The sequence below is a fragment of the Sapajus apella genome, unplaced genomic scaffold (assembly GCF_009761245.1).
Source record: "Sapajus apella isolate SASKATOON/1434 unplaced genomic scaffold, GSC_monkey_1.0 scaffold62, whole genome shotgun sequence".
NCBI classification, from domain to species: domain Eukaryota; kingdom Metazoa; phylum Chordata; class Mammalia; order Primates; family Cebidae; genus Sapajus; species Sapajus apella.
Genome location: NW_022437002.1, coordinates 5,025,996 through 5,043,628, shown reverse-complemented (window position 1 = coordinate 5,043,628; position 17,633 = coordinate 5,025,996). Strand labels below are relative to the sequence as shown.

At 44.1% G+C, this 17,633-nt stretch overlaps 1 protein-coding gene across 11 annotated transcripts in view; it reads left to right on the top strand.

Annotated features, from left to right (window-relative positions):
* Positions 1–13,511, top strand: part of AK2 (adenylate kinase 2) — a 29,144-nt gene extending 15,633 nt beyond the window's left edge. For 2 of the 11 annotated variants that reach the window (XM_032246806.1, XM_032246812.1), the window contains 5 exons: positions 690–800; positions 930–1,024; positions 8,247–8,319; positions 9,435–9,630; positions 12,595–13,511. In XM_032246806.1, coding sequence (XP_032102697.1) covers positions 690–800; positions 930–1,024; positions 8,247–8,319; positions 9,435–9,630; positions 12,595–12,599 — 480 coding nt within the window. In that variant the 3' untranslated portion in view covers positions 12,600–13,511. Of the gene's footprint in view, positions 1–689; positions 801–929; positions 1,025–8,246; positions 8,320–9,122; positions 9,379–9,434; positions 9,794–10,940; positions 10,990–12,594 lie in introns of those variants that run through there. The other 9 variants (XM_032246805.1, XM_032246810.1, XM_032246808.1 and 6 more) reach the window with 8 other exon arrangements.
* Positions 13,512–17,633: the final 4,122 nt, after the last annotated feature.

The following is a 17,633-nucleotide window of genomic DNA, read 5'->3' as shown; positions in this document are numbered from 1 at the left end:
AAAAAAAAAAAAAAAAAAAAAAAAAAAAAAAAAAAAGTGAGGGAAGGGTGTTGGCTTGGCTTCTCAGTTCCTTGGTTCTGACCCATTCTTGCCAATTCAGTGAACTTCTCTGTTTCCTCATGTCCAGGATGGCCCAGATGTATAACTAAGTACACACATCAGTCATGTTACTGTTAGTCTAATGACAGCTGTGAAACGGAAAGCAGATGGTCTTTCCGTGTTTTTGTCAACCCCGTTCTTTCCTGGCACTCTCTCAGGTGGTCTCTCAGCCATGTGTCCTCACCTTTCTTGTGCCTTGAGGATCTCCGATTACTGATAAGCTGTTATCTGACAGCTTGGACTCTGGACTCTAGTGGCAAGAGGGGCCTTCAGAACCTAAGATACAAAGTTCTCCTGGTGAGATAACAAGTAATGGAATCTACCTTCCCTCACCCAGATTTTTGGGATACAGAAGAATTTCAAGAGACGAGAATGTGTATATGGCAACCACAGAGATAAAATCATGAAACTGGATCTGCCCAATGGAGCCATTTCACATTGGCTCTTATTGTTGCTTCTTTGAGTCCAAGAAAACTTGCTGTTTAGTAATAAGGTTATATACACATAAACTTTTGGCTGTGGAGTTGGGCTAATGTCAATCACCTAGATCATAGATTTAAACCAAAGGCTCTTTTGTTCTTAACTTCCAGGTGAGTGATGAAATGGTAGTGGAGCTCATTGAGAAGAATTTGGAGACCCCCTCATGCAAAAATGGTTTTCTTCTGGATGGCTTCCCTCGGACTGTGAGGCAGGCAGAAATGGTGGGTAGCTTGGTTTTTATATTACTACTGAATGAGAGCAAACTTTTGCCCCTTGTCTCTTAATTCCTTTGAGGGTGATGGGTCTGACCAAGCTCTAGTAGCTTAGGTGGGCCACACATTCTTTTACAGCTTGATGACCTCATGGAGAAGAGGAAAGAAAAGCTTGATTCTGTGATTGAATTCAGCATCCCAGACTCTCTGCTGATCCGAAGAATCACAGGAAGGTATTTGTTCCCTGAAGGTCCCTTTCCATGCTTCTCAGAACTTTGTCCAACTTTGTCAAATGAAAATTGGTTTTGCCTAATCCCAACCATGAAACTTAGTGCTATTTCAACACCGATTGATTTTATTTGGTGACATTCACTGAAGTGGTAACTGGGATATGGAAAAAAGAGCAAGGGATTTGAAGTCAGACAGCATCTCGTTCTTGTCACTTTTTTTTTTTTTTTTTTTGAAATGGAGTATCACTCTGTCACCCAGGCTGGAGTGCAATGGTGCGATCTAAGGTCAATGCAACCTCTGCCTCCTGGGTTCAAGTGATTATCCTGCGTCAGCCTCCTGAGTAGCTAGGATTACAGGTGTCTGCCACCAGGCCCAGCTAATTTTTTTTTTGTATTTTTAGTAGAGACGGTGTTTCACCATGTTGACCAGGCTGGTTTTGAACTCCTGACCTCAAGTGATCCGCCCACCTTGGCCTCCCAGAGTGCTAGGATTACAGGCATGAGCCACTGCACCTGGATCTTGTCACTTTTTTTTTTTTTTTTTGAGACAGAGTCTTACTCTGTTGCACAGGCTGTAGTGCATTGGCGTGATCTTGGCTCACTGTAACTTCTGCCTCCCGGGTTCAAGCAATCCTCCTGTCTCAGCCTCCTGAATAACTGGGACTATAGGCATGTGCTACCACACCTGGCTAATTTTCGTATTTTAGTAGAGACAGGGTTTTACCATGTTGGCCATGCTGGTCTCGAACTCCTGACCTGAAATGATCCACCCTCCTCGGCCTCCCAAAGTGTTGGGATTACAGGTGTGAGCCACTGCACCTGGCCACTTGGTAGTTTTTAACTGTGACCCATGGCACATTTCTTAACCTCTCTGAGACTGTTTCCTCATAGGTAGAAAGGGGGCTGATAACACCTGCTTTGAGGAGCTATTGCACGTGTTAGGTAACATTAAATGCTTAGTTGAAATCCTTGCCTATATTAGGTGCTTAAGAAATGTTAATTTATTTACATGTGTATCTCCATTTTAGTGCTCCTTGAATCTAATTTCAGCTGGAGTTGCCATACTTTGCTGTAGACTTTTTATTAATTATAAAAATAATATAGGCCGGGCGCGGTGGCTCAAGCCTGTAATCCCAGCACTTTGGGAGGCCGAGGTGGGTGGATCACGAGGTCAAGAGATCGAGACCATCCTGGTCAACACGGTGAAACCCCGTCTCTACTAAAAATACAAAAAAAAATTAGCCGGGCATGGTGGCGCATGCCTGTAATCCCAGCTACTCAGGAGGCTGAGGCAGGAGAATTGCCTGAACCCAGGAGGCGGAGGTTGCGGTGAGCCGAGATTGTGCCATTGCACTCCAGCCTGGGTAACAAGAGCAAAACTCCGTCCCCCCAAAAAAAAAAATATATATATGTATATGTATGTATATATATATATATATATATATATATATATAAAACCATCCATACAAAATTTAGAAAATGGAGGAAAAATTTGCTCATAGTATAGCCACTTTATTTGTGTGTATGTGTGTGTGTGTTTTAACATGTTTGTTTCTCTATAATAGCATTGAACACATAAATGCCTCTGCTTCTGGACACTTGTTCTGACAGACCAACACAGCTTTAGGCTACAGTTTTTTCTACCGTATTTCAGTTATCACTCACATCTGCTTTGTGCCTTCAGAAGTATGTTGGAAGCTTTCAACTGCTAACGGACCCTCCATTCTCTTCTTTATTGTGGGCTGTAGCTTTTTATGTCTTTGTCATTTTAATGGTGTCTCAGGAAAGTGGTCAGCCCACCATCTTGAACCAGATATCCATGACCACTATTTTTAATTGCTCTGTGATATTTCACAGTAGGCAAACCATTGTTTAGTTATTTCCTTATTCTGCATTTGTGTTTCTTCCAGTTAGCCACTGTTAAATGATACTATAGCCATCATAATGCATGTAAATTTTTGGATTTAATTAGGAAAAAATGTTTTCTTATTTCAGACTTTATTACTTTGATTTCCTAATAAGGTTGAACATCTTTTCCATGTGTTTGTAATCCATACCCTCAAGGAGAGAGACAACGCAGTGTTAGCATTGTTATCCTGGAAAGCAATATGAAATACAGTGGATTCTACCTTATATTAATTTTCTTTTCAAATGTCTAGGTTACATGTCTCCAACTATTCCATGGGCTCCTTCATTGCAGGAACTTCTGTTTCTTTGTATCCCCACTGGACACAGAGTAGACAAAGTTGATGTAAATTGAGAAGCAGTAGGGTTAACAGTAAAGACATCATCAGGCCTGGGGTCTCTGAGGCACTGAGCAGGTATTAGCAAAACCAGGTTATACTGGGGACCTTTCATTCTATGGGCCCAGCTTCCTACATAGCCCAGTACTAGACCCTGGGAGCAGAGGACCAGGAGAGGCTCTAGTATAACCATATAGTGAAATGCCCATCTGTGACCTCAGAGAGTCATATATGAAACTTGGGCTGTTCAGTGTAGTAAGAAGTTCAAGAAGAAAGCCTGGGGACAGGGAAGAAAGGCTTCCTAGGATAGAGCTAACATCAAACTCCTACCTTCCCAGATGAAGAGTATTTCAGTGAGACTTTCCCAGAAGGGAGTAGAAGTGGTAATGAGTATGGGGTGCGCTCTCGCTGAAGCTAGTAGCACACATGTCTGCCCAGTGGTCTGGGGGGCAGGATGGTAGAAGGAATGCTGTTGAGAAGATAAAATGGGAGCTTTACTGGGGAGATCTGCCAAACCAAAGAGGGTAGACTTCACAGAGTTCAGGATTCATGAGATATTCTAGAGTCTCTGGCTGTTGTGCCAAAAACAGTATTCTAACAACATTAGCTTGGTCCTGGTGTACAAGGTAAATTAGGACAAGGAGAAACAGATAAGGACACCATCTAGGAGCTGATTATGATCCACATGATGTGATGGAGGTTTCTAACTGAGGTTGGGCAGGAGAGAATAGAGATTCTGAAGAACAAATAGCAGGATTGCTGTAAAGCGTGAAAGAGAGAAGACTCAGTCCCTCCATTTGGAAGGAGGTGGTTGGTGTGACTTCCTCCCTCACAGAGAGAAGGACCCCCTTCTTCACAGAACATGTCACTGCTGAAGGTGTTTTTCCAAGTTTACCCAGATGAGTGACAGGATTAGCCCTGGAAGCCTGCTTTCTGCCTCCCAGTCCAACATGTTGATGGTTAGAAGAAAATGAGGCAAGAACTAGTCAGTTTAATACAGATCTTTTTTATTTTTCTTTTCTTTCTTTCTTTTTTTTTTTTTTGAGACAGAGTCTAACTCTGTCACCCAGGTTGGAAATAGATGTTGGCTGTTTGGAGATGCTGGAAATGAACCCAGGACCTCACACAGGATCTTTTTCAAGTCTGAGATGATATGGACCCCATTGTAACAATCTTCTGAATTAGCTCCCACCTCACTTCTAGTCATTTTGAGTCGTTGTTCAGCTTCTTGAATATGAGTAGTTGGTGGTTGTGGTTTTTGTTTTTAACTTATTCTCATATCCTAATTATCCTACCAGTTGGATCTCTGTTATTATCTTAATATCTTAACCATCCCAATTTTCTGGATGAGAAAACAAGCATTTAAAGCATCATACTCAATGTTGGGTGCAGTGGTTCATACCTGTTATCCCAGCGTTTGAGGGGGGCCTAACTAAACAGGAGGATTACTTGAGGCCAGGAGTTTGAGACCAGCTTGAGCAACATAGCAAGACCTCATCCCTACTAAAAAGCAAAAAAAAAAGTTAGCCAAGTGTGGTGGTGCGCACCTGTGGTGGTGGTAGTCCCAGCTACTTGGGAGGCTGAGGTGGGAGGACTGCTTGAGCTTGGGAGGTCGAGGCTGCGCTGAGCCGTGATTAGGCCACTGCACTCCAGCCTGCATGACAGAGCAAAACACTGTCTCAAAAAAATAAAAATAAAGTGTCATACTCATGGTAGCAGTGATTGTAGATTCCCTGCCCTGATGGCACCTCCAAGCCAGGCTTAGTGGCTCATAGAGCTATTTTGGTTTTCTTGAGACCAGTCCCATTTGGAAAACTTGGAGAGTGGGCTTTCTTTCATTTACCTTCTAAGGAATGAGCCTTGCATTCCTTTTAAAAAGTGGTATTTGTGAATAAGAAAAGAATAGTGTGTGGGAGTCATATTTGTTGTAGCCTGGCTGCTATGTGCCTTGTGCTCTCTAGAAGGTGAAAAAATATCCTGGTCCACATCTCATGCCCCTAGCTCTTCTCAAAATTGCTGCTGCTGAACCTAGCAGCCTGCTGTCCCCTCTCCCTGGGTCTCCCAGTGGATGCCATTTCTGAATGAATGCATCAGAGGAACGCTTCCAGACACTCAAGTAATGGAAGGTCCAGCCTCACAGTACATGACTGCAGTCACAGGAGCCTTTACTCCTCTGTCCAGTGGCCTTCCGTATCCACGATACTCTCATCCACAGATTCAAGCATTCATGGATTAAAAATATTCAGAACAAAACACCAATAAATATAACCTGGGAAAGCTGAAGAAAATAAAAAATAATACAAATTTTAAAATGCAGTATAGCAATTCTTTACGTGGCATTTACATTGTATTAGGTATAAATAATCTAGAGATGATTTAAAGTATACAGGACAACCAGCCTGGGCAACATGGCGAGACCTTATCTCTACAAAAATATAAAAAATTAGACCAAGTGAGGTGGCTCACGCCTGTAATCCCAGCACTTTGGGAGGCCAAGGCAGGCGGATCACAGGGTCAGGAGTTCAAGACCAGCCTGACCAACATGGTGAGACCCCCCCACCGCCACCCGTCTCTACTAAAAATACAAAAAATTAGCCAGGCATGGTAGCAGGCGTCTGTAATCCAAGCCTACTCAGGAGGCTAAGGCAGGAGACTTGCTTGAACCCAGGAGGTGGAGTTGCAGTGAGCCAAGACCACGCCACTGCCTCCAGCCTGGGCAACAGAGTGAGATTCCGTCTCAAAAAAAAAAACAAATAAATAAACAAAAATAAAAATAAAATTAAAAAGCCAGGCACAGTGGTGCATGCCTGTAGTCATAGCTATTCCAGAGGCTGAGGCAGGAGGGTCACTTGAGCCCAATAGTTTGTGGTTACAGTGAGCTATGGTCATTGCCATTGCACTCTAGCCTGGGCAACAGAGCAAGACTATGTCTCAAAAAATAAAGTATACAGGAGAATATGCATATGGAAATGCTATACCATTTTATATCAGGGACTTGAGCATCTGTGGATTTTGGTTTCTACAGAGGGGGTTCCTGGAACCAGTTCCCACCATGGATACCAAGGGATGACTATATAGCTTATTTTCTCTACTGTCACCTCCCTCGTGCCCATAATCCAATGATACTTTATGCCATAAATGGACCATCTTGTCCCCCAAAATATGCTGTGATTAAAACACAGTAGCACATTTTACAGTGGTGCTCCTTCAGTAGTCTAAATAGAGTTGAATATTTATTTTTTTGAGACAGAGTCTTGCTCTGTCACTCAGGCTGGAGTGCAGTGGCACAATCTCGACTCACAGCAACCTCCTTCACCCAGGTTCAAGCAATTCTCCTGCCTCAGCTGGAGATCCCAAGTAGCTGGGATTACAGGTGCCTGCTACCACACCCAGCTAATTTTTAGTAGAAACGGGGTTTCAGCTGGGCGCGGTGGCTCACGCCTGTAATCCCAGCACTTTGGGAGGCTGAGGCCGGCAGATCACAAGGTCGAGAGATCGAGACCATCCTGGCCTACATGGTGAAACCCCATCTCTACTAAAAATACAAAAATTAGCTGGGCATGGTGGTATGCACCTATAGTCCCAGCTACTTGGGAGGCTGAGGCAGGAGAATCACTTGAACCCAGGAGGCGGAGGTTGTAGTGAGCCAAGATCGCGCCACTGTACTCCAGCCTGGCAACAGAGTGAGACTTCGTCTCAAAAAAAAAAAAAAAAAGCCAGGTGCGATGGCTCACGCCTGTAATCCTAGCACTTTGGGAGGCTGAGGTGTGTGGATCACCTGAGGTCAGGAGTTCAAGACCAGCCTGGCCATCATGATGAAACCTGATCTTAAAAAAAAAGAAGAAGAAACGAGGTTTCACCATGTTGTCCAGGCTGGTCTCGAACTCCTGACCTTGGGCGATCTGCCCACCTTGGCCTCCTAAAGTGTTGGGAATAAGGTATAAGCTCCTGGGCCCAGTCCAAATATTGCTATGCATGCCAAATGGTGAAAAATATTAGGGATCTCTAGTCTAATAGACCTTCATGAGAAGAGCAGCCATTAGTTAAATAAGCAAACAAACACTTCGTTGGCAGAGAATTGGGAAACCACAGAACTCAAGCAAGGCCTGGCTGCTGAGCAGAGCTTGACCTACCTCCTTTCCTTAGGTTTCTAGTCTTCTGTGGTGTGGCCATTCCCAGTCAGGAATGTGGGTGTGTCACCTATGGGGACTCAGCACAGGTACAGTTACCCGCCATACATTCAGTGCCAAACAAATGCCTTTGTTGAGCTCTCTATTCCATAACTTGTTTAATAAGTCCTTTTTCCTGATGACTTGAATATTGCTCCATAAGAGTTAGGCTGTCTTTTATCTTATGTGTGATCAAAAAGATGTGTTGCATTATCTTGCAGTGTTTGCATCCATGGGAAATGTTTTTCCTGGTAGTACCTTTCTGGTTTTGTAACCAAACTAGTTTAGGAAATAGAATTCATTTCTTTTCTCTTCTGTCCCCCATAGCTCTTTGTACAAATCTCCGTTAAAGGATTATCATATTTGTTATTTATTTCCACATTTGTCTCCCCCACTGAGCACTACTTGTGGACAGGGATCATTCATTACTCATTGCTTTGTAGCCTCTGAATTCAGCTTAAGGCTTTAATGGGAGTAGGTACTTATTAATGTTTATTTAGTGAGTGTGTAAAAAGAATGGATGACTGTGAGACTAGCACCAGAGTTCCTTCTCTCTAGTTCTGAATTAGGTAGTTATGCCAGCAGTTTGCTCTTCAGCCAGAAATGCGTAATAATATTTGGTCAAAATAGAAAATATACTCTGCCGCTGGCATAAGCTCTCCTGAAAGCTGTTATTTAGCTGGGTTTTCTGCCGGGTGCTGGGTTCTTGCATCCAGCATCCCTGTCTGCTTGTCATTCTGGAGGTCCCTGGAGTGTGGAGTGCAGGCGTGTACTGTCAGTTAACCTGACTCATATTCATTTGCTGCCTTTCAGGCTGATTCACCCCAAGAGTGGCCGTTCTTACCATGAGGAGTTCAACCCCCCAAAGGAGCCCATGAAAGATGACGTATGTAAACGCAGGACAAGAAATTTCCTTTTCTTTCCTTCTGCCTTCTTCACTGTTTTTCTTTTGTTCTTTCCATTGTCTTTTTATTTCTACCAATATTACTAACATAGTCATGAAAATGACACTATCAGGCTAATCACACGGCCAGTGTCAGATCTATTCCGTGTCTCCTCAGGTGGTTTATTGCTTGGCCTCAAGGTAGCTACCAGTGGTGCCAGCTTTTTGCAGTGCCCAGATTGTACTTGTCTTCTGTCAAGAGCAGCCCCTCTCTGACATCGTGGCCACCTAAGTGGTCAGCTAATAAGGAGAAGCTTTCTTAAAAGCCTAGAATTGGAGAGGGGGGAGAGTGTGACACCAAAGAGAATTTGCTGACCAGTCCTCCAAAAGCATATTCTTTTCCTATAGTTACTGTTGCTGTACTGTGTCCTGGAGTCTCATACATGGTCACTGCACCATTTGCCATAAAGAGTCTACATGGTCTGTTTTAGAGCATGTAAACAACAGTAAGAATTTCCTGGATTTATCTTTGTCCTATGAAACAAGTTCATCAGGTCACCCAGGTTCTATAAATACAGGTTCTAGAGCCATTATGGCAACTTGGTCACATTTTGTGAAGTTGCTAATTCTACCATTCAAAGTTCTTTCTCATTTTACTTTCCACTTTTAGAATGTTGATGAGTGACAATCTAGTAAATATGCTAAATATTTAAGCAACTAAGATTACAATTGCTAATGCATCTTTGATTTTGGTGTATTCTCCTAGTTTTAGGGGCTTTTGACTTCCTTACTTTTGACCCTAGAAGTGTTTACCTTGGAAGCTGAATCGCCTGAGCAGAAAGCTGAGAAAGTCATTGCCTATCTTCCCCTTGTGAGCCCCTTTCCTCACAGTTGCTGTTTCTGACAAACTCTCTGACTTCTCTGGACAAGCTGCTCTGCTCCTGGGAGTACCAAAGTTCTTTATTGGAGAGGGCCTGAATTGCCTGTCAGCCTCTGATGGGCTTTGGGAGCAGACAGCATCCTGGGCAGAATGGTCCCATCTCAAATCTGCATCTGGCATGGAATAAGAAAACCTTGCTAACAGTCCCAGCCTTTCATTGCTCTCTTCATATTCTCAGATCACCGGGGAACCCTTGATTCGTCGATCAGATGATAATGAGAAGGCCTTGAAAATCCGCCTGCAAGCCTACCACACTCAAACCACCCCACTCATAGAGTACTATAGGAAACGGGGGATCCACTCTGCCATCGATGCATCCCAGACTCCTGATGTTGTGTTCGCGTGCATCCTAGCAGCCTTCTCCAAAGCCTCATGTAAAGACTTGGTTATGTTTATCTAATGTTGGGTCCAAGAAGGAATTTCTTCTTCCTATTCCTGTGAGGGAGTGGTGGGAATGGCAGGACAGGCAAAGAGAAGCTTCCTCAGGCTAGCTAAAATATCATTTGATGTATTGATTAAAAAAGCACTTGCTTGATATATCTTCGGCGTGTTTGCTAGGCTCATCTCATCTGTGTATGCGTGTTGGATGTGTGTGTGCTCAGGTATATATGTGTTCACTCTCCTACTTTCTAAGTTTTGGGCTAGGTGGCTTTACTAGCTGTTTATTTCTTTTTTGTTGTTGTTTTGAGACACGGTTTCACTCTGACACCCAGGCTGGAGTGCAGTGGTGTACTCTTGGCTTATTGCAGTCTCTGCCTCTTGGGCTCAAGCAATTCTCCCACCTCAGCCTCCTGAGCAACTGGGACTACGGGTGCGTGCCACAACACCTGGCTGATTTTTGTATTTTTTTGCGGAGACAGGGTTTCGTCAACTTGCCCAAGCTGGTCTTAAACTCCTGGGCTTTAGCAATCCACCCACCTTGGCCTCCCAAAGTGCTGGGATTACAGACGTGAGCCACCACACCCGGCCCAGCTGTTTACTTCTTTTTTTTTTTTAATTGCATTTTAGGTTTTGGGGTACATGTGAAGAACATACAAGATTGTTGCATAGGTACACACATGGTAGTGTGATTTGCTACCTTCCTCCCCTTCATCTATATCTGGCATTTCTCCCCATGCTTTCTCTCCCCAACTCTCCACCCCCCTGCTGCTTTTTTTTTTTTTTTTTTAAATCTTATGACCAGCTTAGAGAAGAGCTGTTTACTTCTTTAACCATACTTTTGATTTTATATTTTGACCAAAATAAACTAACTCAGGTAATCTTCCAGGGATCACAATTCTGAAACTTCACAGTATTTCTTCCATTTCCAGCAGCTGATTAGAAGCCCAGCATCATGTGAAGTCAGGCAGGGTCACAATTCTTGATGGCACATTATTGGTAGAGAATTCCATTTGTTTTCTAACTCATAATGAAAAGCCACATGAGTCAGAATGTGAACAGAGATCATTAATTTTTTCCCCCTAAGTGGAAGGACAAAGGTACTTACGTTGCAGATTATAGAAATTACTGGGAGAGGATATCATCATAGAAAGAGCCAGGCCAAGTTGGAGTATTTTTGTGATCTGCATCATGATGCTGAAAAGTAGGGATTATTTGGGACTTGGATTTGAAAACTGAATTGTTGCCAGAGAATTAAACCAGGTGAAAGGTCCTTTTACATTCATATTGTCTTCTGAACATCCAGGCTGAGCGTCTGAGAGCAGCCAAATCTACTTCCCCAAAGAGAGACCAGGGTAGGTTTATTTGCTTTTATTTTTAATCTTTGCCTCTGTTTCCAAGTGTGAACAAAACAGTGTGTGATCTGTTCTTGGATTCATTTTGATTAGTATTTATTCAAACCCAGTCTCTCTCCAGGACATAAAACTGAAATCAGATATGTTCCTTTTAAACCCAAACCCTCTCCCTTCTAGATCCAACCTTTCACCCTAATTTTATCATGGCTATAGCCACAGACTTCCCCAAGAAAAGATCACCCAGAAATAAGACCACCCGTGACAGTAACCAGCTTTTATTCATAACCTTAGCTTCCCAACTGTTGAGCATTTTTTTTTTCTTTTATTTTCTTTTTTTTCAACTCATTGCTCAGTATCACAGAACTGTTGAGCATTTTCTAAAGTCCCTGCTGTGCCTTTTGGTCTCTGGTTGGATTTGTGGGAAACAGATGAAGTAACAGACTGCTATGAAGGACTACAAAAACAGCGGCCTCTGGAAAAACCATTAGAAAGTCAGTGGCAGGGCCAGGCGCAGTGGCTCACACCTGTAATCCCAGCACTTTGGGAGGCCGAGGCGGGTGGATCACGAGGTCAAGAGATCGAGACCATCCTGGTCAACACGGTGAAACCCTGTCTCTACTAAAAATACAAAAAATTAGCTGGGCGTGGTGGCGCGTGCCTGTAATCCCAGCTACTCAGGAGGCTGAGGCAGGAGAATTGCCTGAACCCAGGAGGCGGAGGTTGCTGTGAGCCGAGATCGCGCCATTGCACTCCAGCCTGGGTAACAAGAGCGAAACTCCGTCTCAAAAAAAAAAAAAAAAAGTCAGTGGCAGATCCAGTAAATAATGCCTCCTGCCTCAGCATAATCTGCTGCTGACTCAATGCAATGGACTCTAAAGTGCCCAGCCTTCTGACCTGAGCTCTCCTGCTGTCTGTGGGAGTACCGGAGGGCTTATCTGCCATCCACATGGCAGCTGGGCATGAGTATGTGGCCACCTTGCTTCCCTCTTTGCCTGGTCCAAGTGAGTTTCTGCTGCCTCTGCCCTGCCTTGTTTTCCTGGCTCTAAGCTAACTCCCCCCACCCTTAATGGAAACTCAGTCTGGCTTTGTGTGTTTCTGGGAAGCACATGACTTCTGGGAATGGGCAAGGAAGAGGAGTGAAACAAAAACTGTCAGCTATGTGTGCCTGGTCTGGGATCCTTCTCTGGGTGAAAGTGACATCATGAATCTTACAATCAGCTCCCCTTTAACTAGGGACGATAGTAAACACTTGGCCTCAAAGTTGAACTGAATGTTTGCTAATTGAATGTACATGATCCTTGCCCAAATATTTGTCATCCATCCACATATACTCATGTGCGCATACATGTGCAAGTAATATTTGGGCTGCCCATAAGAACTAGAAGATTCATAGGGAATGAATATACCTTCTCAGGATGCTTAGGATTCTGTTTTTGCTTCATTTAATTCCAGAGTCTTAACCTCAGCAGGTTCTGCTTTTACCTGGCAGAGAAATGTCCAGTGTTCAATGCATTTGGTTGCTGGGGCTGGCATGCCAGCTTCCTCTGATATGTACTTGGTTTTTAAAAACCCATTTTGTTCTCTCTTGTTTCCTCTCTATTTCAGCCTAGTATCAGAAGGCCAGGCGAGACTGCACCACTGCTCATCACCCTGCGGCATGATCCCTGCTCTTAGGTGCTGGGCAGAAGGGAAGGGGGGTCAGGGTGAGGATGGTGAGGGAGGGCTGGTGAGGGGCTCAAAAGGAATACTTGGAAGAACAGCAGTGTTACTGTAGTGAGGCAGTTTCTTTTATACATAAGTAGGAGTTTTTAAAGTGTAAGGGAAAAATTAATTTTTTAAAAAACACCATGCTTGGAGGGTGGGGGTAGAAATACAGAGCTACAGTATTATTTCTAAGGAATCGGGTTCTCAATTACTCTGGACTGGTGACAATATTTTTTAAAGCCAGCGCTCTAAGACCTCAGCTTTTATCTCAGAACCCCATGGGTTCCAGACCAAGAGTACAGGAAATCAAATTATTGTCCGGTCTGTCCTATAGCTTGGAACAGGGAGGCTTTGACTACTGACCCTGGTTTCACACACTGTAAGATCAAAAAATCATCTCCACATTTGAAAGAGATATAAGATGTCTTCATAGTGATGGGGGATCAACAAATCAAGCTTACTGGAATCAAGGGGAGGGGGAAGAGAATGGAATGGAAAGGGAGGCTGACTCCCTTCCCCTGACCTACCAATGATTCACCAGGCCACCTACTCTCATGAGTAACCTCTCCCAGCTACCCAATAAATGCCACAATCCTATGCTCTTGCCTTTTATCTGCAGTGTGTGAAGGGACCCTTTTAAATAAATAAGCAAATGTCCCAAGCTGTATCATCCAAAGATTGTCCTTTCCATTCTCTAATCCTGTGACTGGGATCACTCAACAGCACTGTGATATATTATTTTCAATGAGGTGCCTTTCTTAACTGACCAAATGCTGCCTTATTTGGCCCTAAGTCAATAAAATATGTTAAAATTTGTATCCCCTGTTGTGGCATTTTTTTAGATAATCTAATGACATTGAATTCTGGACCTGGCTTGGACAGAAAGGAAGCCCTTTCTTGTGGTCACTGGCAGCTGTGTGGTAGGAAAGTCCAAGTATTTGCCCATAAGATAAACCTACACCCTGTTGACCTTCAGCTCCTATGCAGGCTTTTCTTCAGCCCACAGACAAGGCACCTTGGTCTAGTGGAGAGAGCACTGTGCTTGGAGTTGAGGGGACCTAAGACAAATCCCAGCCAGTTAGTTATTCACTCTGCTCCTGTTTTCTCAGCTGAAAAAGGAAGTTGGTTATGCCACTTTCTCAGCCTTAATGGCATTAAATGAAATTTATAGGAAGAAGCTTTTTGTTCAGTACCTGGCACGCATGAGACATTGGATAAATGTTAGTTGGATCCAGATATACACAGAAAAATACCTGCTTCCTGCCAGGCTGGATAGTTGTTGAATGGACCCTTGTCCATAATCCAGAAAACCAGTGCTTCTAATCCCTAAGCCAGATCGTTTACTACCTTTTCAGTTGCTTCCTTTTTTTTTTTTTTTTTTTTTTGTATTTTTAGCAGAGACGGAGTTTCACCATGTTGGCCAGGCTGGCCTCGAACTCCTGACCTCTTGATCTGCCAGCCTTGGCCTCACAAAGTGCTGGGATTACAGGCATGAGCCAATGCGCCCAGCCTTCAGTTTCTTCTTTAACACCATTTATTGCTTCTATGTGTGTCCTGGTTTAAATCATTTCCTCTCCAGCAAAAGTGAGCTTAAATCATTTGTCCAAACTAAAGTTTTCATGCTTTTGGAAGGGTTGCCTTTGCAAGTGAGGTTTCTGAGAAATGACTGTTGTTCCCAAAACAAGAGGGAGCTAGGCTGAAAGCACTACCATTCTTCTTTAGGCGTCTTGTTACAGAGAGAGGCAGGGTCCTCACTGACAAATTAAATCCTGTTCCCTGATCCAGCCCCTCCTCCTGCTCCACTTACTCACCTCTGCAGAGTCATTTTCAGGTGTCAGCCTTACTGATTTGCACTGATCTGTTTGTTCCCTGAGCTTTTTAAATGCCCCATGAAAATTTTCTTTCCTCTCTTGGTCATCGTGCATCTAATTGCAGGGAAATGTTTGCCAAACCAACCTGTGAAGCAGCATAGTGTAGTTGAGAAGAATAAACAGAGAAGACTGGGTGAGCTATTGTTTGTTTGCTTCTTTGGGCCTGGGTTTCCTCATCCAATCTGCAAACCAAGAATGCACACTAATCCTACCACTCCTGGAAGACTGACTTCATGAGAGGTACTATGCAAAGGCTTCACATAACCCTCACAGCACCCTATGCAGTCAGAACTGTCCTTCACTTTTATAGGTGAGGAAACCGGAGTCGGAAGGGTGAAGTGGCATTCCTGAGGTCATGCATAAGAGGCAGTCAGGACTCAAACAGTCTCTAACACTTATCTGTTCCTTGACCTTGTTGCCGAAGTAATTTAATTACTTGCGTGGCTCTGCAGACAGGAAGAGCTGCCCTGAATAAGAGCTCTTTTCCATGGACACTCAGCACTGCCAGAACTGATTTTAAAGAAATCACTCCCAGCTCTGAGGACCCAGGGTATGTGTCTTAAGATCTCCTATGTGTACAGAGTGTCACTGACAGAACAGAGCAGGATGGAGAACAGCCTCCTCAGAAGCCTCACGAGTCTTTCCTCAGTTGAAGACAGAGCAACAAGTCAGAAGACAGATTTCAACAACAACTTCACCATGCAACCTTGGGCAAGTTATCTCCCCTCATCAGTAGAATGGGAAGGATCCCTACCCCTCAAGGGTGCTGATGACACTAGGGACCAAGATATTCATGTGGGTTGGGCTGCCAAAGACACAGCAGATGCTTAGTAAACAGATGGAATTCAGAGGGAAAATGTAGGCATTGATGAGAGCTGTTGTGTTACCATCTGGAACTAGGCTAAGGATCCCCTAGAAATCATGGACCTCTGAAATTATATGCAGAATTCTTTATGTGTTTTCATAGTAGTCTAACATTAAATTCTTAACTGTGTGGGAGGTTTTGCATGCATTATCTTATTTATTCTCAATAGCCCTATGGAGGTAAGTATTGCGATTATCTCTATGGTAGGTCTATGGACTTTGAAGTTCAGACATCTGATAATGGCAGAACCAGAGCATGAGCCCAAGTCTGGCTCCACACCCCAGCCCCTTACCACTGTGCCAATTGCTTTGACGCTTTGCTGGGAGAGGGGAAATGATCTCAAAGGCACTCATGATACAGAAAAGGCTATGAGCCATGGATCTAAACAAAAGGAGAACTTGAGTGGGTTTTCTCTGTTACAGTGAAGAACCTGCCACAGGTAAGACCTTTTTCTATTTTGTCATCCTCTGTTGTTTCCATATTGTTGGTGCTAAAGCTCCAATGTGCTGGATTTGCAAAGCTCCTGGAATCACCCGTATTCCAGAAAGGCTGGAGGGGCGAGTTAAGATGGGGGAAAGGAGCCATTTCCTGTCCCCTGTCCCCTGTCCATAACTGTCCTGGTTCTGGGAAAGGTGGTCATGAGAGGGTGTGTATGCAGGCTTTTAAGTCACAGGCAGCTCTCTAGACTGCAGCTCTGTGTGGCTGATGGCATTGCATTATTCATAACTCCAGAGGGAGCAGTGTGCTTCTGATGTCTTGGGAATGCAGCAGCTCCGTGTTTAGAATCATCCATGGCAGTGTGATGATGAGCTTTTCTCACAGAGGCCCCCTTCCAGGTCCCCAGTCCAGGTCGAGGTGCCCCAGCAGGAAGCAGGTGGGAGTAGAAAGACAAAGTATCAGAGGCCCAAGACAAAATGGGCCTAGATCCTGTGCAGATAGCTTTGAGGCCAATAAGACAAACAGATCTGCACTTTTGGGGTAAAGTTGCTATGGAGCAAATCATTTCATTGTGTGGTGTTCCTCAAGGGTTTTCCAGACAAATTCCTCTGAGCTTAGAGCTAGTTGTTCATTATGCTCCCTGTTTAGCTGGTCTTCTTTCTTCTACTAGATAAGAAATGCTTCTTTTTTGGCCAAGCGCAGTGGCTCATACCTGTAATCCCAGCACTTTGGGAGGCTGAGGCAGGTGGATCACAAGGTCAGGAGTTAGAAACAAGCCTGGCCAACATGGTGAAACCCTGTCTCTAGTAAGGATATAAAAAATGGGGCATGGTGGCACACACCTGTAATCCCAGCTACTGGGAGGCTGAGGCAGGAGAATTGCTTGAACCCAGGAGGCATAGGTTGCAGTGAGCCGAGATCGTGCTATTGCACTCCATCCTGGGTGACAGGGTAAGACTCTGTCTCAAAAAAAAAAAAAAAGCTTCATTTTCTGCCGTTTTCCTTTTTGTCCTGGCTGTGAGGAAACTCAGAACTACAACTTGTGTTCGGTTGTTAATCATTCCTCAGCCATGGTTTCTTAATAAAATTCCAATGCCAGCCCAATCTTAATGCTATTTTTAGCATTTTTGTGCTTATGTGTGTTGTAAACTGCCTTGAGTCTGTTTTGGAAGAGAAGCAGAGTGTAAAGGAAGGGCTAATTATGCAGTACAGGAGGTCAGACTGCAGAGAAGAGGGTAGCTTTGTGAAGGAGTTGGGATCCAGGTGACTCCATGCAGAGGGTGGTGGCAGTCCAGCTGAGGGCACAGCACAGGGGAAGCCACTGGTGCTCTAGGCCTCTTTAACCTCAAACAGGGGTCCCCAACCCCTAGGCCATGACTGCCACCAGCAGGAGGTGAGTGACAGGCAAGCAAGCATTACCACCTGAACTCTGCCTCCTGTCAGTTCAGCAGTGGCAGTAGATTCTCATAGGAGCACAAACCCTGTTGTGAACTATACATGTGAGGAATGTAGGTTTGCTCGCTCCTTATAAGAATCTAGTAATGCCTGATTATCTGAGGTGGAACAGTTTCATCCTGGTCTGTAAAAAAATTATCTTCCACAAAACTAGTCCCTGGTACCAAAAATGTTGGGGACTGCTGACCTAGAGAACCCCTACTAGAGTTCTTGGGAAATCTGTATCTGGTTAGAGATAAGTTTTTCAAAGCACAGGGACAATAGGAGGGAAGTTTTTCAACTCATGAATAATGTCAATAATGCAGAAGAGC